Source organism: Megachile rotundata, chromosome 7 (assembly GCF_050947335.1).
Source record: "Megachile rotundata isolate GNS110a chromosome 7, iyMegRotu1, whole genome shotgun sequence".
In the NCBI taxonomy this organism is placed as follows: domain Eukaryota; kingdom Metazoa; phylum Arthropoda; class Insecta; order Hymenoptera; family Megachilidae; genus Megachile; species Megachile rotundata.
Window position 1 is genome coordinate 16,817,212 of NC_134989.1, and position 26,593 is coordinate 16,843,804.

The 26,593-nt window shown below is 46.6% G+C and overlaps 2 protein-coding genes across 3 annotated transcripts in view; both read left to right on the top strand.

Annotated features, from left to right (window-relative positions):
* The window catches only part of px (MAP7 domain-containg protein plexus), a 54,901-nt gene extending 30,161 nt beyond the window's left edge, over positions 1-24,740 (top strand). For both annotated transcript variants that reach the window (XM_076533696.1, XM_076533697.1), the window contains 8 exons: positions 15,289-15,539; positions 15,925-16,172; positions 16,388-16,540; positions 16,633-16,778; positions 19,588-22,116; positions 22,190-22,396; positions 22,484-22,879; positions 22,962-24,740. In XM_076533696.1, the coding sequence (XP_076389811.1) occupies positions 15,289-15,539; positions 15,925-16,172; positions 16,388-16,540; positions 16,633-16,778; positions 19,588-22,116; positions 22,190-22,396; positions 22,484-22,879; positions 22,962-23,161 (4,130 nt within the window). In that variant the 3' untranslated portion in view covers positions 23,162-24,740. The remainder of the gene's footprint in view (positions 1-15,288; positions 15,540-15,924; positions 16,173-16,387; positions 16,541-16,632; positions 16,779-19,587; positions 22,117-22,189; positions 22,397-22,483; positions 22,880-22,961) is intronic.
* Positions 24,741-25,196: 456 nt separating this feature from the next.
* On the top strand, positions 25,197-26,584 carry LOC100882051 (histone H2A). Its single transcript, XM_003706107.3, has 3 exons — positions 25,197-25,356; positions 25,439-25,646; positions 26,014-26,584. The coding sequence occupies exons 1-3, from the start codon at positions 25,335-25,337 to the stop codon at positions 26,189-26,191; spliced, it is 408 nt and encodes a 135-aa protein (XP_003706155.1). The 5' UTR covers positions 25,197-25,334; the 3' UTR covers positions 26,192-26,584.
* The last annotated feature ends 9 nt before the right edge of the window (positions 26,585-26,593 follow it).

The window sequence follows — 26,593 nt, forward strand, 5'->3', positions numbered from 1 at the left end:
ACGAACAAAATAAATTGTTCGGAGCGTGTAAAATATGCTAAACGCGCAAATTAATGTAATAGGTACTTTAAAGCACTCGAGGAGCGAAAATATCTCATAAAAACATATACATATTTGCATAAACGTCAGCAATTTACCTAACGCTAATTACGTGCAAATTGATTTGAATTCGAGTCGCCAGCTTGCATATCGTTGCATGTTCTTTGGATTTAAGAATCGCTATCGCTTCGAGATTATTTAGATTCGTACAACGTTGAAATTTTATGGAACCTATTCTGGAAGTTATGAAAATTGCTAGAATAAGTTTTGGGAAATCGTTAGCGTCGAGTCTGAAAATTTTCGGCGTAACACGAGATACTACCGCGAAACGATCGTTACGAAAGTACTCGAACGACGCGTGTATGTTGCTTGAAACGTAGCACGCGAATAAACGACGGGATTTCTTTTCGGTGCCAAGGATTTCCAGATAAATGTGTTTTCCAAGCGACCAGTGATTAAAGCGTTCCCTCTTTCTCTCCTGTCGCCGATTCGCCCGTTCCCAGCCTCTCTCTTTTTTTCTTTCTATCTCAGCGAAGCGTCTCTATCTTTGCGCTTGAAAAGGATCGCAAACGTCCTTTTCCTCGCTTCAGCTGGCCGAAGCGTTCTTTTTACGGGAAACGCCGCTTTTAAATCTCGATCCTCCTCGTTTTCTCTAGCGACGAAACGATTGCTGTTTTTTGATAGCTCACGAGACTGACAACGATCCGACAGCAAAGACGACGACCGGAGAAAAGGCGAAGCGTCGATCGGAATAATTTGCAGCGCTTTTCATTCGAACATAATATAATTTTCTGCTTCGACGCCCAGGGAAACGAGATACGAGTACGGTTAGTACGATCGATAACCGACGTCGTGCAAAGATTGCTAATTTTTGCCGAGAAGCATCTGCGAGAGAAACGGTCGGAAAGTTTCGGAAGACTCGGCGAAACTGATAAATGGCGTGTATTTTTTGAAGTGCTGGAAAGGTAGAGCGTAATCGGGCAGAGATAAAGAATTCGTTTATCGATGGAAGATTTCCGTGGACGGAGCTGACGATTACAGAGATTGAAATCGCGAAAGGGGTCAGACCGATGCGAAGGAAGCAACTTTTCCACTTTTACCTCGGCAAATCCCAGGAGTCGCGGGCCCGGTGTAGTGTGTACTCGGCGTGAAAAGTTCTCGGTGCCCGTTAATCTTCACCCTCTTGAAGTTTCTCGCGCGTTACGCAGACCTTCCGACCAAGTTTTCCACGGAGAAACGTCGTAACGGCGAAAGGCAAAGGGTAGATAGAGAGGAGGCAAGGTTTCCTTAGCTCGTCGGTTATCAAGCTTCGTCTGAAACGTTAGGGAAACTTCTCGCTGTTGCTGAATAAATAATAAAGAGGAGGGAAAAAGTTGGCTACCGAGACCAACCTCGTAAACTCCGACCTACCCCCCGCGTCCACAAAAATTTGTACGTTTAAGTTCTCGATGAATATTTCCGCGTTCGTTTCGCTTTTCGATCGAGTTCCCAGAAACGAACGCGAACGAATCGATACGAAGATTGATCTAGAAGTTTCGCGCAACGACGGAAGAACACGCGATTCGTTTATCGGTGTCGTGACGCGACAGATATCGAAGAGATTGGTCGATGATTAGTCGCTGGTTCGACCAGTAATAATAACAGGTCCTCTCCGATAAGAGATAAATATTAGGTGACTCATCCCGTACACGAATCGAACGAGGATTTCTGCGAACGCTCCCATTTATATTTGATCGAGCCACAGGAAGATGGTTCCGAAAACGGATACGAGACAGCCTCGACGGGCGCACAGTCGCGTCGATATCGATTGCCCGGTGCACTCGAGTCACCCTCGAACGATCCTTTATTCCGCGTCGACTTCGCTGTCGGCCCGTTTAGAGAAGAGAGCATCGCTTGGCCTCGTATTTCTTTCTTCCGGCCCGAGCTAGTCCGTTCGAAGCACTCGATCGAGATAAGCGGCAACCGCTGACACGACATCGTCTCTCCGGGACTCGGTGATTTCGCGTACAGCGACGAGAACGGATGCTTTCGCTCGGTTAGAAGAAGCGTACGAGATCACGATCTCTCGTCACGTGCACCATTCAAATTCCAACGAAGAAAACTTTCCGACGTTTCATTTTTGATACGTCAAAGAGCGTTCGGTCGGGGAATAAAAATGTTCGAAATATTAATTCCACGGAACGAAACAAGCTGGCTACGAGGTGCCGCTCGAAAACGTTAATTCACGGTGCCGCGTTTTATGGATTTACGAGTGCTCGGCACGGGAGGATCGTCTAGATAGGATAATCTGTCTCATCTTCTATATCCTGGCACCGTTATAATTCTCGTCGAGGTGCACGGAGTGGGTCGATTCATCCTTTCGACCCCGCCGTCGCTCCCCGGCTCGTTAATATTAATTAACGACGGTGACATCACGAGTCTTCTAAATATTTGATTATCTCGGTACCCCAGAAGAGCCAGGACCGCGACAGCTCGCTTTTCCGCGCCGTTAAGCGCCGCTAATCACCCTTTAAATTCGTTCCAGCCTCGGAAATTGAACGACTTCTGGGTCGCTTCTGCGCTCACGGCGAAAAATGATTATCTCGAAATTTCCCGAGAAGCTAGGCAAGCTCGTATCTTCCTTCTTCGACCTCGTTCTTCCGGCGATGAGTCGAAATTGTTCGCCCGGAGCTACGTTCCAGACGGAACGAGCCGAAAGATCGGAAAGTCGACACGGAAAGCGGCCGTGTTGGAACAATGGAAGTCCCGAATAACGCGCGGTGCCAACTTCTCTCCGTCCTCGACGACGCGTAATCTCTCTTTAACTCGTTAGAAAATCTCGTCTTATCGCGAGACTATTATTCCGGTAGATGCAGAATCTTCCGTTCCGATCGCGCTTCAAACTTTTTCCATTTTTCCCACTGGTTTTTAAACACCGAACATTGAATATGCATCGCGCAAGACACACTAGGTGCGTCATCGATCTCGATCGTGCCAGCATTTTTCATCGTAGCCCTCGTGCAGCCCTCTCGTCGAAATGCGTGCCGGAATACACCGACGAAAGAAGGGATAGGCAAAACCGATAGCGTGGGAGCAGTGGATTGCCGGTGAGAGCCGGAACGTACAGTTCCTGTTCTCGTTCCACGTTCCCATTCCCGAAAAGAGGGTCGCGACGAGCTTGTACGAAGGAAATTGGAGGCTTCTCAGGAACATATTGCCCTCTCGATCCTCTCCAACTACCCTGCTGGCTGGCACGAAGCGGGATAGCTCTCTCTGTCTCTCTCGCTCCGCTCCTCTTGCCGAGGGGATCGAACAGAGAGAAAGGAACAGAGAGAGAGAGAGGGAGAGAGGACGAGTTTAAAGCCAGGCAACTAGTTTCGCAACTGCTACCTCTCCCCCCGGTTCCTGCACCCCTCTTTGGCGAATAAAGAGACGGAGGGTGTGCCGGATGGTGGTTGAGAGGGTGAAGGTGGCAGTAGGAGGTAGAACGAGCCGGTGAAAGAGCGCAAGGAGCAGTGGAGAGGCAAGAGGATGCTTAAACCTGGAAGTTCGAAGCTCGAACGTGGCTAGTGGAAGGCACGGTCAGAATGGCCCTATCGGAAAAGGGTCCACCCGATCCGGTTCCGGCTTACTCGCGTGCGGAAATGAAAGAGAGACGCCGTCGCTCGATATACTAAACGCTCTAAGCATCGACCTTAGACCTGTACGATCCTTCATGCTTCGCGGCCGACCGTTCCACCCTAGTTATCCTCGCGAATAAAGCGCTAATCGTGGCTGTTCGAGTTTCGCTCGAATATTACAACCTGAGAGTAAAATATTTTTCTTCGCTTTTACGTATGTGTACGTGACGCAACGACGACGCAAATGATTCTTTCCCTCAAACGTTTCAAAGGTTCTCGCGTAACGAGCCGTCAAACGAACGCAAACGTTATCGATTTTACCGGATCCGGTCTCGTTTCAAAGGTTTTACACGTATTTTATCCGTCCTCCTCTGCCTCGGAAGCCCACGCGTTCCGTACGATTCAACCGTTCTCTATCCGTACTCGGTGAACCGTCGTTAACGAGCACCGACTCGTTCGTTTAGTAACGTTTTGCGCGATCACCGGTACAAATCGCGTTTCATCGGCCGAGAATTCTATTAATACTCTGCCGCGCGTGTTCCGTTAGCTCGTATTCGGTGCGTTAATATCCGGCCGTTTCGATTACACCGTTATTTCCGCGATGCGATCGTTTAAACGCGCCCGACGATTAAAACCCCTTAAACGCCGAACCCGAGCATCGTTTCGCGAAATTGCTCTCTCGTTGCAGCGGCCGAGCGAAGGAATCGGATTTCTCGAGGATCGTCGCGAATTCTCCGTCCCGACCGAAGCGGTTAGATTTCAACGGTCCGAAGGGAATAACGAGAGAAGACTTTTTGTTCGAAATAATGGTGGAACGTCGCGACCGTAATCGAGGAAATCGTATCTCGTTTTATCGCTCGACCGTTACGCGAAAGATCGATTCTTCGTAGTCCGTTCCGTGATCCGGGAAGCACAGTCGTGTGTGCAGCGTTTACAGAGTGCACAACGGATCGACCGGATACCGTTGTGTCGTGGGATTAAACGCGGCCGTGTAAAACGATCGGCCGATCGAATACGCAAATACACGTGTATCTCCGACGTATCGGACACGTAACGCTTTTGCGACGCATTGATACGCACGCGTGCTCTCGCATATGATCCAACAGTTTCGCGGCATATGTCGTTCCGCGTCTACGTGTCCCGCTATATCGGGTTCACGGCTGTATCGCGTGCGGTTAACTGATACGCGTATTGCCTTCCGTTTACCAATTGCCACGTGCACGAACACGCACGCGCCCACCCCTTTGCTAACCCCTGCCGACCGCACTCGACCACCGACCCGGCAACGTATGTTTGTACATCGGTGAGCACCGCTAGCAGCTTCCACCGGTAAGAAGCGCAAGGGGAGCTTTCGTCCGTTCTGCTTCCTTTGCTCCGAAGATCCGCTCCTTCTACGGGCAGAAACTCTCTACAGACGAATATGACAACTACTCGTTTTCAGGACTAGAAAATTTCACGACGAATTAAGAATTTAAGGACGTTATCGGTTTAGGAATCTAAGAATGGGAAAATATTCTTCCTCCGACCGTGTTCGTTATTCTCGTAGTGGTGCTAAGCGAACCGCCTACGTTACATCCTTTCCGAGAAAGGCTATCGATGCTAAACGTTGTACACGAGCCTCGGTTACGGACCAGAACGACCGCGCCATAAAACATTCGATACAGCGATCGCGAGTTCTCGTTCGCGGTTACGAATGAACTTTGCCGAGAGTTCCTTTGGCAGCGTCGAAAGACGGGCACCGAGTCAAAGGGATATAATAAACGACGCGATAATTACGGTACGATGGAAATCGCGCGAAAAATCCAACGTCGGAGACGAAGTCGAGGCGGTGGTTTAAAGAATACGGAAGGAGGGAGGTCCTTTCGCGTGGCTCAACGAATAAGAATAAAAGTGGACGGGGAAAAGGTAGAGAGGCGAGGAGCAGCACGAACGTGGCGCGAAATGAAATAACGACTAGGTGGTCGCGCAAAATGGAATAAAAATTCACGCAGAAACGAGCGCGAGCGAGAACGCGAAAAATTAAACTCCCCTTTTTCCGCTTCTCTTCTCCTCCTTCCGTCTGCCTACGGCGGCTCTCTTTTCATGCTTCCGATTCTTCTTTTTCGTCGGTTTGTGGCAGCCTTTTGACGTCGTTGGGAACGGGACGCGCGAGAAAACGGGAAAAAGGAACGGACGAAGAAAACCGATTCGCGTTTGCCGACTGATTGCGATTGAAATCAAAACGTTGCGGCAGGACTGGGTGGAAAAACGATCTGTTCGCGAGTCGACCAGCCTCTGCGGGCGAAAATGTTTTTTTAATCTTCTCGTCGGATGAAACGGCCAGAGATGGAAACGACGTGGAGATCGATCGATCTTCGCGTTTATCGTGGTCGATTGGTTAAAATTAATTTCTCTTCCGGACGATCGAGTTACGCTTTAGCCAGCTGATACCGCCGAGAAACGAAACGGAACGAGACGAAAGAATAACGTTCGAGCAGGAGAAAATAGACGACTGGCAAGCTTATAGAGTACCCGTGTCCAAAATTGTTGGCGATCGCGGGATCGTTAACCAACGAGCGGTTACCGTTTCAAAATACGGTCAAGAGAATCGATAGCTTTCCCCTCTGGGAGAAGCAGAATTCCCGCCGCACTCGGCCGACTAATCGAAAAGTCGATTACGCGATCGGTGGTTTCCTCGGGGCCAAATAAAGCGCGTAAACTTGCTGGGTTCGTACCGATCGCGACGAACATGGTCAACAGGTATCGTTTCGACGTCGGGGAAAGTCGATTTACCGATTTTCTCGTCCCTAATTGTACGCGCGAGGCAGAGGCGCGCGTACACACGCGCGAGCATCGACGAATTACTTTGGCGAGTCACGAGGCTGGAAACACGCGAGCAAGCACTTGCGCGGCAGAAGGCCGAGCGCGCAGTAGGAGGTAACAGATGGGCCACGGCACCGACCAAGGGGGATGGAACGGAGCAATAGCCATGGGGGTTCGAAAAAACACCGAGGGGACAATTAACGCGCTTCGTAGCAAATCGGCTTCTAATTCGAAGCTTATTTTCCGCGCGCCACGAAACCGAGGGCGAAAAAAGGAAGCGGTCGACGAGAAAACAACTATCCCGGTAGGTTTAATTATTTACCGTGGAATTTACGCGTTCGTTCGTTCAGCGGTTATTTCAGCAACCAGTTACGAGAGGGTTCGCTCGCCGATGCTTTCGCCGCGTATTTTGCGTACAGGTTTGCGCGATCGAAACAGCGACCGGCTCGAGCTTAGCACGGCGTGTACGCGTAAAAACAGACGGGGAATATTTTCCATGGCGTGCACATTCGTTATTCGACCGGTCGATGCCGGGTAATTGAATACGCGGCTTTTATACGTGGCCGAGGGTGGCGTACAGCACGGTTCTCTGCTCACGCTACTAGCGGTAGCCGTGGTGAAAGGGTAGAAGGGTACGAGCAAGAGAAAGAAAAGAGGCGTCGACGAGAAAGGGAAAAGAGAGACGAACAGAGGAAAAATGAGAGAGGAAGCGGGGTTGAAAGAGAAAGAGAGACGGGCAGAGATAGAGCGAGAGAGAGAGAGAAGAAGAGCGAAAAGGGTAGATGGCCGGAAGAGGGCAAAGGATGAGAAGGGTTGGGGACTAGGCTACACTCGATGTGTTCTGCTGTTCCGGGGTTTTATAGCGGCGGTCGGAATTAATGAGGGACCGTGTTTTCACGGCGGCCGAGTGGCGGTGCAGATTTCATTTTACTATTTACCCCGGGGAATTTATTCGACAACGATCGACCGATAGGGTGTGGTGGTGTGCGTCGATGCTTGATGGCGGGTGAAAGTAGAGGAAGGGGTTGACAGTCCGATGACACGAACGCGGACGACGTTTGACACCGTCCGATCCAAGATCGCTCGTGCTAGTCACTTTTCTCGAGCTTGCTATTTTTATTTATTTATTTATTTATTTACAATGAGTTGTGCGGGGAAAAGGGCTGCGATTGTATTCGTTGAGATAGGTAATCGATTAAGATAAATTTTGAATATTCGCTACTTGTGACGTCAGTGTGCAATATCTGATAGAGACGCAACGTTAAAAGAACACGGTAGATGCCTTGCGTAATTCCTCGTGTGTTTTACGGCTTTCCTGTTTTCACCGTATCCCGGAAATTTGTTCACCCTTCTCGTACCTCCGGAGCGTTCAGATTGGTCGGGGATACCACCGGGGTCGTCAGACGCGGGAGCATCGCAGCGGCGTACCACGGACAAAACGTTATTAAATCGTGGATTCTCGTCACGTTCCGCGATCTAACGAATTAATATGGAAATTCCAAAGCACCTTGCGAACGAACGAACGAACGTACGTATGTACGGTGTCGACGTGAAATCCCAGAGGTACTCTTGGGACTACGATCGACAGCGAGGAGATCGAGTCGCATTGGCGTCGCCGTTTCGACTTTCCTTTTCCTTTTCGATCTTCCATTCCGCGTTGTTCCTACCAACTTGTCGTTCCATTTATTTTCCATCCCTACCTCACCGAGGGAAACTTCCCTCGAAACGAGAATCGAAAAAAGGCCAATGGCCACTAAATTATTCGGAAAGATATAAGGGATATAACGTTTTTCGGTGGTCCCGAACTCGTTTCGCTCACCGTTTTACTCGACGCGCTCCCCGTTGATGGCGATCGCGAACGATTCCGATATAATTGGGAAATAGAGAGCGTGGCACCGAAAATACATTTCCGAATCCGTGTTGGCACAAATCCTTTTTTATTCTAGCGGAGAATAAAATATGCTGCTATTTGTTAGTAAGTAGAAGCCTTTGCTCGCTCTAAGCAGGAATTTTACTGCAGCTCGTGGGCACCGCTCGCGAGGTAATAACGTCGGTTCGACGGATCTGACAGGTCTTTATACGTGCCCGTCGAGAATAGGGGAAAAGTTCGACGCCCATGATCACGGTTAGAGTGGTACGGTACGACCGTACTAAAATGAAACGTATATTTGAGGTTAGGGCGGATCAGGGGTTGAGCTCGCGGGCCCCCGAGTCGTTTATATGGTGATTCAATGGGGGTGCTTGGCAAAATGTCAAGGGACTCGTAAGGGTGGCCTCGAGTTTCGCGATAGCTTCGGCTTCTCGTCGTTTCGTTCCTCGAACAAAAATTTTTACCGACGGTTTCCGCACTTCACCGAAAACAACTTCTTTTTTGCCCCTCGACAATGTTCCGCCGTCGAAATATATTTTGGAGGCAGCGTTGCAGATAGGCGGAGCGAACGCAGCTGCACCTATGTTCGGAGGTCGTTATCGTTTTCACAAAACTCGCGCAAACGAGCGGTACGCTTCGATCGAAGCGGAACGAAACGGTAGGAGAAAAACGGTTACCGCTTATTCGATATCTTCTGCAACGTTATCGGTATCATCGGTGGTCGGTGAAAATACGATGGGGCAGAGTCGAAATAAATGTACGGCCGGTCGGTGAATCAATTGTACAACTTCCCAATAGGATTTGACCGAGCAGATAAAGCGGGCAACGTTTACCCAACTTTTATTCCCGTGAATGGCAACACACACGCGCGCCCAGAGAACGCTAGTATTCGATGACGGTACGTCCTTTCGACCTCGATTTCGTCCGACCGGAGGGAATCGATGGCCGTTCGCGCGACAGATGTTGATCTAACTGCGTGTGGCAACCCTTTGTAAAAGCTGCAATTTACACGCGCCCACCTCGCAACTGAAAAATATGGGGGACGGGAGGTCGATGAGTGGTTTCGGTGCGAAAGGAAATGAGTGGTGGCGGATGATGGACTAGGTTCGTCGGCGATTGTTCGTGACCGCACAAAGCACTGTTCGCGAACGAAAGGGGGGACCGGGTTCTGGCTCGGCCGAAATAACCTCGGTTCCAAAACTATCGAGTAACTAACGATCGGCTAATTCTTTTCAACGGTGGACCATTTCTGTCGTACACGTTTGCGAGAAACGTCGTCCCGCGCGCTCTCGTTATACATTTTCTCCTTCGGTTTTTGTCGCGACGAAACGGATCGAGAACGAACTCCGTTATTCCCGCGGTTTTCCCGTTCGTTTTTCGTCGAGGGCTGCTCGCCCTAATACCAGCAGGTCGTTTCCCTTTTGTAATTTGCCGTGGAAGTCTTTCCGGCATCGATTTTTCACGCGGAACTTGGCTTCCCGTGACCGAGCCAGCTTCGAAGGGTACGAGAAGTCAGGGGCTTAAACGGAAAAAGGTCAACCACGATCTGACACGAAGCCTGCTGGTGGTTGCTGTCCCCTCTTTCTCTCTCTCCCTCCCTCAGCCTTTCAACTTCCTCTCTATCCTCGTGTTTTCTTTTCTAACCTGTCCCCGGGAAACGAGAACGAGCATTGTTATCGAACGTCATAACGACATTCGTCCTCTTATCGAACCGTTTAAACGCTCTACTCGGGATTTGATCGGATTATCGGCGGTTCCCTTTTCTTTTCTCCGCCCTCGGTCGTTGGACGTGCTCCTTTTCTGAAAGAGGATTAAAATCCACGGATGACGTTAATTCGGTTTCCGACAACCTCCTAATCTCGCCCGCTCTTTTATTCGTTATCCGTAAACCGACGAAAATGTCGCCTTTTTAACGAACTTTGCCAAAAACTAATTGGATACTCGGGATATATCCTGCGACCCTTCGCAGTCTCCCTCGATACGTTAAACACATAAAATTTCTTTTTTCTTTATTCGTTATAGCGTTTCGTCGAAGCAAATCAGTTCGCCTTTAATCGCCACGAAAAGAATCGTATTCGGCCAAGATGAACCACAGTTTTTCCCAGCGTTTTAATATCGAGCGACTGGTTAGCGCTCCCTTCCGCGATTCTCTTTCTCTTTCCCCGACTCCCCATTTGCCAGCACCCTCTTAGGCGACCGGTATATACGTATATCCTCGGCATCGAATACGGGAACCCCGTCGCAACGCGCGCGCGTTGTTCGGAGTTGACGAGAATTCGGTGGCAAAAGCTTCCCGCATCTCGATTTTGGTTCGTCGACTTTCCGCGTTCGTATCTGCGTCTTGTCGTCTGTTTCGCGAAAGATATCCACAGAGAACATTACTTTTAATTAAATTGCACGCGAAGGGGTTAACTTTGGCTTCGGAGGGGAGACGATCCGGTGTTGGGTGACGTTGGCAACTCGACCGCAGACTACTCGAAAGTTTGGCAGCCAGCATCGACGAAGGGTGGAAATATTCGGTAGCTCGATGGCTTTCCACGTAGAAGGCTCTCGTGTTTCTCGCAAACGGGCAGAAATCCAGAGAGGAAAAAGCGAGGTCGATTCCATCGAAACTGCTCTTTGGTCCTTTCCTCCCGCCACCTTCTTTCCGCTTCTGTTTATCGCTCGCGTATATTTTTTTCCTACCGACCCCTTTACGCGTCGCTTGTTCTCGCTAACGAATCTTAGAAAGCAACGTTTAATATCGAACCTCCGCAGAGTAAAATTTTTATCGTTCTTTTTCCGTGAGACACGTAACGATTAATATCGGTAATTTGCGATTAATAAGCAAACATTCGGTAGCTCGTGCAAGGAGCTCGGACGAAATAAATATTTGAACGCGTTGATCGTCGGAGCGATCTTCGTACACGCTTACGCTCGTCGCGAAAATCGATAGACGTAGATGCGCGAGAAAAAAAGTGCCACGAAGCCTCTGTCTGTCTGCCAGTCAGAATTTTGTTCCCTACGTTTTATAACGCGGATGTCGTCCCTCTGTTGCTTTACACGTCTCGCTTTCCCGGTTCGCTTTTTCCACGTGCGATAAAACGACAATGTTACCACCTGTTGTTTATCGTCTTTCGAGCGAGGAATAAAAAGGGTATCTCGCTCGTCTTCCACGGAAAGCAAACATAAGCGAATTACGGTTAAGAGACGACGCTAGCGAGCGTATTCGTTGCATATTACACGGAAAACGCTCGCAACTTTTCGACGAATCGTTTCGCGCACCTTATCCGTGGCGCAAGCTTTGCAACGCGTTCACGATTCGAGATTTTTCAATAATTTCCGGCGGTGGTTTCGAGCGGAAACGGGTGACGTGCACGGTTGGGCAACACGAATTCGTCGCGGGTATTTCAAACAGTTTGCTACCGGACAAAGTTTCCAAGCTTGTTCGCTTTGGAGGCCGTTATCGGTCCCCAGGGTGTCGCGTCGTATTTTAACTTTGGACGTGTCGCGTAATAGCTCGATAAATGTAAATCTCGTTATCTTGATGGTTCGCGCCGCGGTAGTTAACGATTTTTACCTTCTCTTTGTCCACTGTAACAAAAAAAGCAACCTTATATTTGGATAGTAACTTGCACGAATCAGGAACCGTTCGAGTCGAAAACCGAGTACGGAAAGGTTCGCGATAATTTGATCTATCGACGCGCAAAAGCTCGTTAAAATCGGATGAAACGGTTGGAAAGTTCTCCTTGTTAGCTCGGCTATTTCTGAGCACGCTCGTCAACGCGTCGAGCAACGACTAAGAAATACAATCAACGAAGGCTCGGATAATTCGGTTGAACCTCTCGGTTTTCTCGTTCGACGTAAACTCGTTAAATCGAGGCCGGCGGTCGAGCTGTACACGCTCGTACATCGAAGGACCTCGGTGAAAACACTTTGGTGTAAAAACAGAGTTAGTGGCGTAATCCCTTCCTCTTTATCCGTCGATACAGGCCTCTCTCTCTCTCTCGGTCTCTCTGGCCCTTTTTCTGTCTCCCCGTATCGTATCCTCCCAGGTTCTTCCGCAGGATACAGGAGCGTCTCGTGGTCGTGGACGTGGTCGTGGATAGGGGTGTACGCACGGAGAGGGTCACGGGAACTGTAGCTGGATTCAGGCTCTTTCTGTCTTAGTGGTGTGGCGTTACCATGGTAACAGACTGTAAGCCGCTTAACACCACCCTCTACACCCTTTCCACTCGCTGAAATCCTTGTGCTTCCGACGTCGAGTCAACCCACCCAGCTCCGTAGTTCGCGTTGGCGAATGTCGCTTTCCCTTTGCACCCTTCGACTACCTTTCCCTCGCTGTTCTGCTCGTTGCCCTGGCCCGTCCACCTTCGGCTTCGAATAAAACTGCCCACGCACGTTTTTGCGCTTTGTTCGAGGACGGTCAACCGATCCTCCCTTTCTCCGCACGGAAAGCTCTCGCGCGTTAACGATGCTCGGATATTCTCGAGCATGATCTCGAGATCGAGGAAGCAACGACTGATCCTGTACCGAATTAATCGTGCCACGATGTTAACGGTTTCCTAGCGAAGATATTCCTTTCGAGCCGAGATGATCGTCGTTGCGTATAATACCCGTGACTCTTGATGGTCGTCCTTCGGAGCGTACACAGGAAACGCAAGAGGGTAGAAATCGAAGGCTAGACAGAAAGGGAGGGATTATACGAAAGACGCTAACGAAGACAGAGACAGCGGCGCGGAATACGGGTGAAAAGAAATCGCGTTCCGAAGCGGAGCGTTTTGAGAGGGTGAAACTCGCGAGGGAGGAAAAGAGAGACGGTCGAGATGGAACATTGGGGTTGCACGCGGAGAGGCGTAGAGAGGCGAAGTGGGGCGGGAAGAGGAGAAGAGACGAGAGGAGAGGAGAAAGAGGGACCGTCGCGTGTCCGCCGAGAGGAAACGAAGGTGTGTGCGCTTTGCTGACGAGGAATTGAATGGAGGGTGAAAACCATCCTCGGAATCACCGCGGAGAGAGCCATCGAGTATTCTCTCCCTGTTATTTTCTCGTTTTAACCGGAGGGCTTTTTCGCGCATGGAAAGGAGAAAGAGAAGATTCGTCGTTCGTCTCTTTCTTCGTTGAGCACCGTTCCAGACAAAGGACCACCCGGATGCCGACGTGTCCTAGCTCATCCTTGATTTATAAAAAAGAGAAAGAAAGGGAAGAAATCGTCGAACAAACGAGAAGAAAAAAAAAGAGCAAAACGTCAAAGAACGAATTCGCGTGACGGCCGTCTCTTTCGATAGAAATCGATCCGGTTTGAATGTTCTTCCGAATCGCTTACTCTTTTCATTGGGTTCCCCGCTGAATCCCAGATTCGTATCGCTGCAAACAGTTTCCAAAGATCAAAGAAACGTTTTCCTTCCTCTCGATCGTGCGGGAAAGTGTACGACGTCCCCAAACGATGCTTGTCCTATCGGGTCAGACGTACTCGTCGGCGAGAAAAAAGAAGGTAAGCGCGAGAGGTTGAGAAATATCGTTGCGAGTAATTTGTAATTAGCCAGTCGACAGACAGTCATATTCTCGTATTGTCGTCGATTGACTCGGTTCGCGCGACGGATTATAAAAGGCTGTAATTAATATTCGCCACGGTCGTAGAAAATAATTAACGTCCGTCAGCCGCGCTCGAACGATACTCTATTATCGCTCGACCGATGCTCGTGCTCCCCTCACGGCTATCGTCATCGTCCTGGCGAATTACGCATTCTCGTTTCAAAAAAAAAAAAGGAAAAAGAAACAGAGAAGAGAAAAAACAGGATCAAAGAGGTCGAACGCGCTGAATACTCGTTCAAGTATTAATTCAGTTTTAATGAGAAAACCTGACGCGTTTAGACTGACAGAAATATACGATTACCGATGCATTAACCTTTCACGGCTTAAACGTGCCCCTTCGGCGTATTGAAAATTAACTATCAAATATTAATGAAAATTAAATGTAACAACGAAAAAAATTGTAATTTCGAATCGGCTGATTCTCGATATTTGGAATATAATTTGTAAAAAGGGAAACGCTTTGCGAAAGCTTGAGTCGCGAGATTACGATGTATTTCGTCTTGTCGTTGATCGAAACGCGCACAATGTATCGAGAAAACTGACTCACGGTGCAAGTATTCTGTTAGAAGTCAGAGTTTATCGTCCGTATCATTAATTTGGCCGCGAACGGATAATTATTGCGTGTACAGTAATAAATAAGTATTTTCGACTCGATTCTGCGAGAAAGAAACACGTCAAACCATATTTGCTGGAGATAAGGTCGATACCGACCGATCGACGGATGAATCGGTAATTTAACTTGCTACGTACTCGTGTAACAGCGATTAATGTTTAGCTACGATATTTCGCATTCGTACGTGTCGTTTTTTATTCGCTGTAAACGTTTCTCACGATTACGCCTCGTCTAATCTCTCACGATGCTCTTGCGTATTAAACCGCGAGTCATCCTTTGCTTTTGAAGCGACCTCTGGCATTCTTATATCTCGAGACTCGTTTCTAATTAATCTTCGAGTCGATTGCGACTGACCGACCTCAACAATAACCGGTCGACCTGTGATCTCTGCTCCGTAACCACGCGACAACGGAAAATTATATCTTTATAGGCAATCTCGCGTTTTTGTCGCGAACAAGATACTGCCCGAAAAAAAGTCCGATATAGAAACGTTCTTGTACCGTTGGGAAAATCAACGATACGCTTTGCACTTTGTAATTTTTTTTCACCCATTTATGACTCGCAAGGAGAAACGATTTCTCGTCTTCTCTTGACGCATCGAATAGTAAACGAAAACGTTTCGTGAAAGCCTCACGACCTACGAATCGTTAGAATAATGCGCAACGTTGACCCCCGGCTGGTCGCAGAGGCGCGTCGGGTTAAGCGTTAGAAACGGCTTAAGGAAGTTTGGTAAAATACTCGTGCAGAATTGATCGTACGAGGTCGCGTCTCATTGAACTCTCGACCCGTTTCAGGTCTCCAGCCTGCCAGCACCAAAGCGCAACCTACCACGATCAGCAAGTCTCACAGACCTAGTTCCGGCGTTTTACCTCAGTGTCATACCCCTGGGCCCGGTCCAGGTGGTCAACAGAACAGCAGAAGCTTCGCCGCCGCTCTGAGAAACCTGGCCAAACAGGCAGGACCGGCACCTCAAGAAGAAGAGCCTCGCGCGAGTCCCAAGAATCGAGCACCGCCTCCTCTCGTTAGAGGTCCTTCCCCTGCCAAGGTGAGTAATCCTAACGACCAACCTTTTATTGCCTTTTTTTTCTTCGTTTATCCTCTGTCTCTTCCCTGCTTCTGTACGCTTCGCTAAACCCTATAAACTTGTCCGCTTCGAAAACGGAACGAACCTTCTTTCGCGATTGCGAGATCACTGTACGCATCGGGTGTCGTAACCCTGGACTGTCACCCTCTGAAGGGTCGCTCGAAGGGTATGCTCGAGGTCACTCGAACAAGTTCTCGTCATTGGGACATTGCGTTTAGATCGAAAGAAGGGGAGCCGACTGCCACGGTAGAAATAGATTAATCGTAAACGATTTGCTATTTCGAATTTCTAACGTAACTTCGAGGAAATGGGTAGCCGTTAACGATCGCGGCAATTTGTATTCTAGGAACGGTCCACGCACGAAAGAAGACCCGAAGAGATTCCCTCCTTGTACACGACTGCGAGACCCGCGGACACCAGCAAACATAGCGTAACAGCCGCAGCTTCCGAGTTATTGGCCCGTTCCGGCTTTCAGCCGTACCGGCCCGAGCACCATCCGGCCCATGCTCCACCGGCTTTCGCCCTGGATCCTGCGGCCTACAGTCCTTATCACCACGGTCTCTACCCACCGCCACACCTTCAACACGCTTATAGGTAATTTTCAATTCCTTACGCGATCGTTTCACCGATCGATCGATTACCGCCGGAACAGTTGCCGAATGCGAACCTCTCGTTATTTAACTAACGTCGTTAACGATACTTAGTAATAAAGCAACAAGTTCGAGCAGAGCGGTTCGATTTTAGCAACTCTTCTTCGCCTGTTCGTCAACGATGATTTAACACGAAACTTTTGTTCCGGACTTGCACAGATTAGAGGAACAGTTGTACTTGGAACGGTGTGGAATGCTGAGACCGCCATTGTTTCCTGGACTACCCTCGTATCCTCTATACGGGTTAAGATATAGTCCAGACATGCTACCACCTGCGTCTCTGGGACTCATGTCTCCTGCGATGCACGAACGGTAAGTAGAAACGCGCGAACTTACTAATTTACGCGATAGAAGGCGAGTCAGTCGAACGTACTTACTCGATTGCCACTCGATTCTCGTTTCAGGCTGAAACTAGAGGAGGAACATCGGATGAGGCAAGCACGGGAACAGGCTGCATTGCGGGAGGAGGAGGAGAGGAGAAGAGCGGCACGAAATTCTGCTCCTGCCGCCCCGGTACCCGCGCCTGCACCTGCATCCGCCGATACTGCAGGTGAGCGAGTCGCTCCACCCCCCACTGCCTTTCATTAAAAAGAAAGCATCGATTACGAGCGATCGCGCGAGACTTCTGTCCCGTCGTTGGTCACGCACTGAATAACTTTACTTTATCCTTCTTTCTTTCTTTCTTTTTATTCTACCGTTTTTTCTTTCTTTCTTTCTTACTTTCGTGTACGATCGTGTCACACGATATATACCGTCGGGTACAATCGCGTGCAACGTAAGCTTCCCCTAGAGATTAACCCTTTGCGGACGATTTACTGTACAAGTCCAAACGGAATCATCCTAATAATTTATAAATTTGTACCACGTTCGACGAGTAATATTCGTCGGCAAAGGATTAAGAGGAAGCGCAGGAGGAGAAGATCTACCAACGCTCGCCACGAAACGCGTGCGGATCAGGCGAACAACGGAGAGTGGGTCAATCTGTACTCTTTCTCGTAACCGAGGGAGATCTACGTTGCACACGAGTGTACGCTTACCCGTCTTGGTTCCATCCTCTTCCCAACGATGTTCTTCTTTCTTGGGTCGTTTCGCGTCCCGCGTCGTTTCGATCGACTCATTTTTTCTCTTCTTTCTTCGCGATTTTTCTCGACGCGTCAAATTTATCGGAAGTTCTCGCGAGAGAATCGTTCGTTTTAGAATTACTTTCTAAAGGAGCAGGAAGATCGATCGTCCACCTCTTTGTTCGCGAGTTCTTTTTCTGGTCCAACAATCGGTGCCGAGCGATCGAACCATTCGTGACGAACGTTGTTTTAGTAACGTTAAGTCCGCACGAGCTGTACTGCGATCGACAGTTCATCCGCAAACGGATCAACTGACGAAGCAAGCGAGGAGAAGTCGTTGTAGATTATACCTGACTGTGAATGGGATATAGAAACAGACAAAAAAATACACCCACACACGATGCTACGCTTCTAATTTTAATCTAGGTATAATCAAATTTATAGTCGTAGTTTAATCTTGTTTCTTACGACGGTAGGATCGATATTTTTTAGATATAGCGCACAATTCACTCGAAGGACGAGTTATATTTTTCTTTTCTGTTGTTTTTTTTTTCTTTCTCGTCTCGTTTGAAATTTAAAACCGGTCCGATTTTAGCCAAATGATTTTGTTTCGCCTGTAGACCGAAGTCAGACTTATCGCCAGTTGCGAACTGTCCTCTACTCTGATTCGAAAGTATAAGTCGGCCTTCGGTGGGCCGTTTACCCGTTTTTATGTGCCGTTGTTCGAGCCATATAACTCTGTGTTCCAAATGATTTGTTGTAGTGTCAAAACTGATACCTCTTACTCATGTACAACCATCGTGTACGTTACAATAGTTAATCGTTTTGTAGTTAGAGTAACGTTCTTAACAGCGAAACTTCAACATAAGAGTGCACGCGTGTTTGTACGGTTGAAGCTTCTTTTCGTTCGCGCGTTACAACTTGACTGTTAATTATCGAAGGACAACGTTCACGTTGTTACATAAATTATCTTTTTATTCTCGTACGTTTTTTACGCGTTCGGTCTTTGCAAATGACCTTTTTTGTCCTCGACAAATACACTTTTGTGTCTTTTCTTTTTCGCTATTTTCTTTGTTATGTATGCACGGTACGTTAACGTAGAAATTACAATTTAACACTGTAATCGGTGGTTGTCGGTCGATTAGTATGCATATCAGATTTTGTTTTTTTTTTTTTTTTCGTTTTTACTTCCATCGATACCGTTTCTTTTCATTTTTCTTTTTTTCTTTTCATTTTTTTATTTTTTCTCAAATCAGTAACACAAGAATCGTTGAGAATCGTTGAAGCTCTCTTGTCGCGTATTTCCGTAAAACGGTACACGAACTTAATCGTTAAGCATTTGTATCTTTGTTCCTAGGCGGAGTGCACTCTTGCGTTAGTTCCCGCAACTGTTTTAGAAATTTGCAATTAAACTAAACGTTCAGTGTCAAAATGATTTCTCTTAATTGTAGTGGACCTATCTCACCCAAATGTTGACTTGATCCACCGATGTATATAACTTTGTCATACATGTTCTTTTATCAAAATTATACCGTTTTTATATAATTTATTATGTAAACATGTATATTTGGACTATAATTGAAAATAAACATTGCAAAAAAAAAACAACGTGATCAAAATTCTGATTGACTTGGAATTCTTGACCCTCGATTCATTTTCTGAAACAGTTTTGGGGAGGATTCAGTGTGATCTCGGTCATTTTTCAAAGATATATCATGCAAGTTTATCGTGTATCGTTACGATGATAATTACGAGCATCCCAATCAGTAGTCAGTCAGCGAAATTATTTCTCTTTTATTCGATCCATACGTTTGTCCGATCTCGTTGAAATTCTACTGTCAATCATCCCCAATACTTTGATACGAACGCATCAAGCTATAGATTAACCGTGAAAGTTGCGTGTATGGATCGCTCAGGTAAGTCGAAACTTCGGAGGTCGTTTTGCTCTTCTGCGTTCTACGAAATATAGAAGCACGCGCTGCGTTTGATCGTTCGAAATCACGTCGACGAGGTACGTATCGAATACCTCGAACCGTTGCAAGGACGATCGGTTGCTCGAGACACGATGATAACGGCGTATATGCGAGACATGGTCTTAATCGATTCGAGGATGTTTCAACGCTTCTCCTCGCGCACGAATCCAGCGGAAAGTAGTAGGAACAGAGAAGGGGTTAAATGCGACGCGAGGAATTTAAAGAATCGATTGCCGTAAACGATTCGTTCCCCGTACTAACTAGTAAGCCGATAGCAGCAGATCAGTGGAAGATTACCAAGCACTGTGTTCGGGATTTGTTCCAGCTAGGAAGCCGACCATAGCGGCTCAGATGCATAGCGACCGGGAGCGAGAACGCGAGAACAAAGATCGACAGAGTGGAAGCGGTAGCGGAGGTGGCGGAGGCGGAGGTAGCGGAGGAGGCGGAGGCGGCGGTAGCAACAACAACAACAACAGCACCACCACCACGACCAACAATAACGGTAATAATAGCGTTGGATCTGTCGGTAACAATCACCATCAGTCGAGGAAGGAAGAACAGTCTTCCGGTCCAGCCCCACCATCGGCACCGCAACCGTCGGATCCAACGGCAACCGCAAACATCTACCACTCTCGTTTGCCAACGTTCCCGAGTCCAGCGGCTCCTATTGGACCACCGTCATTGGTTTCCGCTTCTATCTGTTCCGTCAGTTCTGCGGCCATGCCGCCTCCTTTGGCTTCTACTTTGCCCCCTCTGAACCTTGGACCTCCGCCAGCTATAAGCTCCGCGCCCATCGGCCCTCCTCCCATCCCTTCTATAGCCTCTATGTCATCCTTAACGCCAACGGTAATAGGACCCCCGCCACCTCCTCCACCCTTAACCATGCCTTTGGCGCCTATCATTTCTATACCTTCCCTCCATCTGCCTCCCGTATCCTCCACCACCATTCATTCTAGTCAGCATACAGCTACGATAATGAGCAGCGCGACGACTACCGTCACGACCTCTGTATACCATCAGCAACAGCAGCAACAACAACAACAAATGCAACAGTCGCAACAACCACCACCGGCACCATTACCACCGCTACCACCGCTGTCGCAGCATCAACGTAGCAGCAGCACTGGTGGTACGACGACGACTAGTTGTTCGTCGAGCAGCTGTACGATGTCCACTCACGGAACGCACACTCTTACGACGCCTAACGTCGTACCCTCGACGATCAACAGCGTCAATCACATGACTTTAACCCATAAATCGCCGCCGCTGTCCCACGGTATTCATAGCTCGAGGAGCAAAGACAACGCAGCACCGACCATCGCGACCACGAACGCCTCGAGCGCCTCTACCACGGTCACTACCGTCACCTCGACGAATACATCGGCGACCTCGCAACCGGCTTTCGTCAGACCTTTCGAAGATTCTTTTCGATCCTCTTCGAAATCCCAACAAAGGCCGATCGTGAACAGTCACAATCATAGTATAGCGAATCAGCTTTCTTATCAGGAATCGCCTGTAAAATCGACCGCGACCACGGCCGCGTCTCAAACGATAGTTGGTCAAACGTTAGCCGACAGTTCTATCGCGGACAACGCTAAGAACACGAACCTTCAGCAATCGCTGTCGCAGCCCATCCCTTATCCGCCGCAACAGTTTCATCATCCGCATATACCCGTCTCGCACGTGGCCAGTTTGTACAAACCACCTCATTTCTCCTCTTCGTCTCCCCATCAGCATCATTCGCAGTCCAAGATGAATGTTCCGTCGCTAACGACCAACAGCAGCAACAGCAGCACGAACGTGACCAATTCGAATTGCGCGAAACAGAATGTGCACCATACGGGCGATCCTAATCAACCGACAACGACCACTACCATCACCGCCGCTCAACGAAACGATAATTCGACCACGAATCTGGTCAACTGCGTTTCCAACGAGAAAGCACCGATCAACTTGAACTACAGCGGCAACGGTCAGATCCAATCGGGGAACAAGATCGCGAATCACGCGAATTCGCATCACAGGAGTGGACCCGATACGCCGATCAAGGAAAGTAAACCGAATTCGTGCAACGAAAAAATCGAGAATCACTCGAAACTAATTGGAGCGAATCAGAATCACGTGGGAAAGAGTTCGCTTCAAGACAAACCCTTGACGACCCCTCATCTAGCTCACGAACAAGGAAAAGGTCCGCCCGCCTTCCAACCCGCGACCTTCAATCTAACGGAGAAAGAGGCGAAATCGGACGTAGAGTCTAAGATACAGAACGAGCAGAACAACGTTTTGTCCACATTATCGTCGTTTCAACCGAGTTTTAAGTTCAGCATAAACGATATCGCACAGAAGCAGCCTATAGACACGACTCAGCTGATGCAGAGCATCAAGTCTGAGGAGGTTTTGCGTACCTGTCAGAACGTATCCAACGTTCTCTTGCAGATACCAAAATATCAAGAGAAACTGTTGAATTTCTCGAACGAGTTGAAAACCGCATTTTGTTTCACCGACAAGTGCAATAATTTGACTGAGATTTCCGTGAAGTGCGAGCCAGCGGTGTTAAATGTGCCTGACCTGAGCAAGGCTCTAGTCAAACAGGATGCTACCAGCGAAAAGTCTTTTCTTGTACCTGAAAAGCCGAAGGAGTTAACGTCCTCGTTAGATCTAGCGGAGAGAAGAAGGAAAAGAAAAAGGGAACGAAACGCGGGTGTCGCGTGCAGTTCCGATTCCGAAGGCGAAGAAGAGATCAAGGACGTGGATCTGTGGATCACCAAAGGTCCTCCCGCCAAACTACAGTATTCTGAAAAGAAACTGGCTTTCCTCGCTATGTTTGGTTTAACCACTCTAAGTATGCGAAACGGTAAGGTTACTTTTTTTTATTATTTCTATTTTCTCGGAGGCACGTCGTAAACACATCGCGATTTTCTCTGTAGAGATGGAACTTTGCAAAGTGGAGAAGAGATACAGGTTAAATCCAGATCCACCGGACGTACCTTTGGAAACGGAACTGGCAGTCGAATCTGTGTTACCGATACCGCGCGATCATCCAGACGTGCTGCTCCATACGCCAGATTTCGAACCAAAAGTTGGCTTTCTCAGGACCATAGGCCTCGACGTAATGCCTCCTAGTAGAAGAGACGGTACGTTATTCGTTCTTTCGATCTGCGTTGACTTAATTTTCCCTGGTCCGTGATATTAAACTTATATATTTTCTTATACAATTACAGAGGCGGAGGTAACGTGGCAGTATGTTCTTCAAGATCGTAAGAAACGAAAAAGCATGAATTCCGTGACGGCGTATTGCGATAGAATTGCCAAGGTGTACTCGAAAAATCCACCAACGTTACCGAAACCACCGCATAAGATGAGGCTTTTAGATAGAGTAAAAGTGAAGCACGTTCCGGAACGACCACCGCCTCTACCGCCTTTGGTTCCGAACATCGTCCCTATGGGTTATCCCGCTTTGCCTATGCCCGGTGAGAATGGAGTGAAGCAACATTGCAAGGTCATAGACATGAAGCTCGCGGATGACACCATGGACGATAACATCAGTGGGAAGAAAGAAAGACCTAAGTGGACTGGAATCGAGGACATCATGTTAGCGTACAAAGAGTATTCCAAAGGTACGAGACTCGAGAGTCTTCCATTTTTACGCGAACCTGCTCATGAACGATCGATTTTCATTTCTGTCGTTTTCTATTCCAGAGAAGGCATTGGAGAAGAAAGTTTTGACGAGCGAAACATCAAAACTGGTGGCACAGTCGAACAATTTACGGTCCGAAACTATTCAGCTAGAGCGACGGATATACGAGCTGTTGTCCGCTAGAACGGCTCTCGATTCGGAGAGGCGTGTGCTCAGTGAGAAAATTGAAAGGATCAACACACTTGTTAGGAATCTTAGGTAGCGACGCGTAACGCACAACACGGAAACTCATTCATCTGTGATATTATCAAAGGGTTAAGGGTCGTTAACTTGCAGAACCAAATAATAAAAGAAAAAACCTAATAGAATACTTAAGTAGGCGTACGATTCAGAAAGGGAAAAAGTTCTATCGACCAAATGTACAACAGCCTTTATGTATTGTTTTGCAACAATGCGCGTTATGCAACAACGTTATACAAATGCGAAGAAACTCAATAGCAGCAACCGAAGAGACGTCATCGTTAGTCCAGCCATATCAGAGCAGTACGCGTATAAGATTAATTGTATAAAACGAAAAAATTATACCGAAACGTGTATGCACTTCTTAGCCGATGGCCGAAGTGGTTAATAAAGATTTTATAGTTTCTAGTAACGGCTCTTAACCCCTCGACTATAAATAATTGTAATTTGTATCATAATATTTTAATGAAAAAAATAGACAAATCGTATAACTTATTTTATTCTGCGTAATGTGGACTCTATGTCAGATAATAACTTGAAACGATATGATATGTCAGAATTTGTATATGAGTCGATCGTTAATATTAACCGAAAATATAAAAGAGAGGAGAGGGAGAGAGAGAGAGCGCGAGAGAGAGAGAGCGAAAGGGAGAGAGAGAAAGAAGAGAGAAAGTGAGAGAGAGAGAGAGAGAAAACAGAAGAATCGACGTTCATCGAATCGGTACAATGATAATCGGAAAAGTAAACTCGATTATGGAGACTATCACTTTCTTTTTCAATTTGCATCGTAAACGATAGTGTGTACACGAGCTCTGTGTTGATAAAAATTTTCAAACACATCTTGAAACAAAACGACAGACTACGGTTACGATGAATCGGGATACAAAACAAAACGTAACGAAAGAAGAAAAGATCGAAATCTTAGAATTATATTATTTTTAACTTAAAAGATGTTTCAAGATAGAAGTAACTCTAGTCTACGGACATTCGTAGCATACAGGAAAATCACGTCTGATTCCGAGAAATCAGAATAGTGACCGATCCTACCTTTCGATGTCCACTGTTCACAACAATGAACGCAAAGGCCAGTGAATACAAGAAAAATTAATGTAACAACAGCAGTGAGGTACTTATTATAGGTAAAGTGACTTAATTTAAATGCAAATGTGAGACATCGCGCGACCACATTCCACATGAAAATATGCTTGTTACCCGACCTCCAACATTCCACGTTCGTACGGTAAAAACAATCGGATCGCAAAAAAAGGCGAAAATAAAACTCATTTTGTTAAGAAAATTTTTTGCTTTTTTACGTTCAACTAGATCGACGCTACTCTAATTTGTGGTATCCTTGTACTTGTATCTCACTCTGCTCTCTGAGTGCATCGTTCAACTAATACGTCATACGTAACAACTCCAGTATGTATAATACGAAAACCATTTATAATTTCATCGTTTTGTTCATTGAGTGCCTAACGTTATCCTACATTTGTAAATATCATTATTTTTATGTATTGTATAACAAAATAAGACCACAAAGTATTTGTCGGTCTCGATCTGGCCAAAACAAAAGCCTAGAAGTAAATTGTTGAAAATATGAATTTCCCGAGTATAATTATTTTATCCTACCTAATACAAAATGCGCGACGAACCGTTTACTGATCTTTCAACGTTTCTTGTTTATTGAAGCCAATTCAAAATTTATTTTTTGCCGTATCAACTGCCATCTGTCGAGACGCGTTCGCTTCTACAGGATGTACGACTAGGAACAATTGTCACTAACCTTTGTCGATGTTCCCGCCAGGTCCGTTACATTTTACAAAAAGAAAACGCGAACAAATAAAAAGTAAGAAAGTAATTTATAAATTTTGTTACGTAAGAAAAATAATATTCGGATATAAACTAATTCTATGCATTAATTTATATTGTAAAGGGAAAATAAAACGATATTATTGAATAATTACCGGTTTTAAATAGGGATTTTGATGCTGCGATGGGGGCGCCACTATTCCTGGTGAGACGGTTATAGCGTTCCCGCGCAAACGAGCGCCGACCTAACTGCCGCCGCCAAAATATCTGACGTACATACGCATAACCGTCGCTGAGTTAGGTAGAGGTTCATTCGCTGCTTGGTATTCCGAGGAGGAGCATCTTGTGTTAAATTCGAGGAAAGTTTCAAATAATTACTACAAAAGATGTCTGGCCGTGGCAAAGGTGGTAAGTATTGTATCCGTTTTACGATAATTCGATGCTGTTAATTATGGAGATACTGGAAAACCGTTTATTTGTACGCTTGCAGGAAAGACTAAGGGAAAGGCAAAGACCCGCAGTAGTAGGGCAGGGCTGCAGTTTCCCGTTGGAAGAATCCATCGTCTTTTGAGAAAAGGAAATTATGCAGAACGAGTTGGAGCTGGAGCTCCAGTTTATTTAGCCGCTGTAATGGAGTATTTGGCGGCTGAAGTACTCGAGTTAGCCGGAAACGCCGCAAGAGACAACAAGAAGACGAGGTTGGTAGAGCAAGCCCTTCCTTTCTCTTCCTGTCTTTCACTCTCTCCCTCCTTTTCTATTTCTCTACTTGTATCATCTCCTTTTCCTATTATTTCGAAAACAATGAAATTTATCGATATTTTAACGTACTTAAGTCTTTTATTTTTATGTTGTTTATATTTACAATTCTGTATACGTACATATTTTTATAATAATTATTGCCCTAAATTGTATTTAAGTAATAAAATTTTACAACATCTTTACACAGCTGAATAAATTTAATATTGATTAGATGTATTTGTATACAATCACTGTTAAGAAATGACCTTCAGGTACAATATAGCAGGAATAACTATATAACACATGGACTGGTTTTTGATGTTTCAGGATAATTCCACGTCATTTGCAGCTAGCTATCCGCAATGACGAAGAATTAAACAAATTATTGTCAGGTGTAACTATCGCTCAAGGTGGTGTTCTGCCTAACATCCAAGCAGTTCTTTTGCCAAAGAAAACTGGTACTGGTGGATCTGGTAAAGGCGACAAGGCATCCCAGGAATATTAATAACCTTTAGAATAACCTTTCTAACTTAACAATACTTTAGGACCCATGACTTTGTTTCTTTCATCAGAAATATGCAACTATTCCAACAATATACATTGTAGAATTATCTTAGTTAACAGTGCGATATTCTGTTTCATTACTAAATTTTCTTTTAGTAAATGTGTAGTATATTGCATTATTAGTTAAGGTAAAAGATTTGATATTTTTTATTTTCTATTATTTAAGTTTGTATTTTTATTAATATACTCATTTTGTTTGATTCACACGAATTTTGCATAAAATTGACAATGGTATTATATAACATATAAGGATGAGCGAAAATTACAATGGTATAAATGATTTTGTGACTGTAAACACTATTTAGAATGGAAATAAATCATACTTACTCTTCAATTTTGATTA

What these genes read in the sequence shown, in the direction of transcription:
- LOC100882051 (XM_003706107.3), top strand. Translation starts at nt 25,335, where the DNA reads ATGTCTGGCCGTGGCAAAGGTG. An exon ending in GTCTGGCCGTGGCAAAGGTG is followed by an intron (nt 25,357 to 25,438) that starts GTAAGTATTGTA and finishes GTACGCTTGCAG; the next exon opens with GAAAGACTAAGGGAAAGGCA. An exon ending in AGAGACAACAAGAAGACGAG is followed by an intron (nt 25,647 to 26,013) that starts GTTGGTAGAGCA and finishes TTGATGTTTCAG; the next exon opens with GATAATTCCACGTCATTTGC.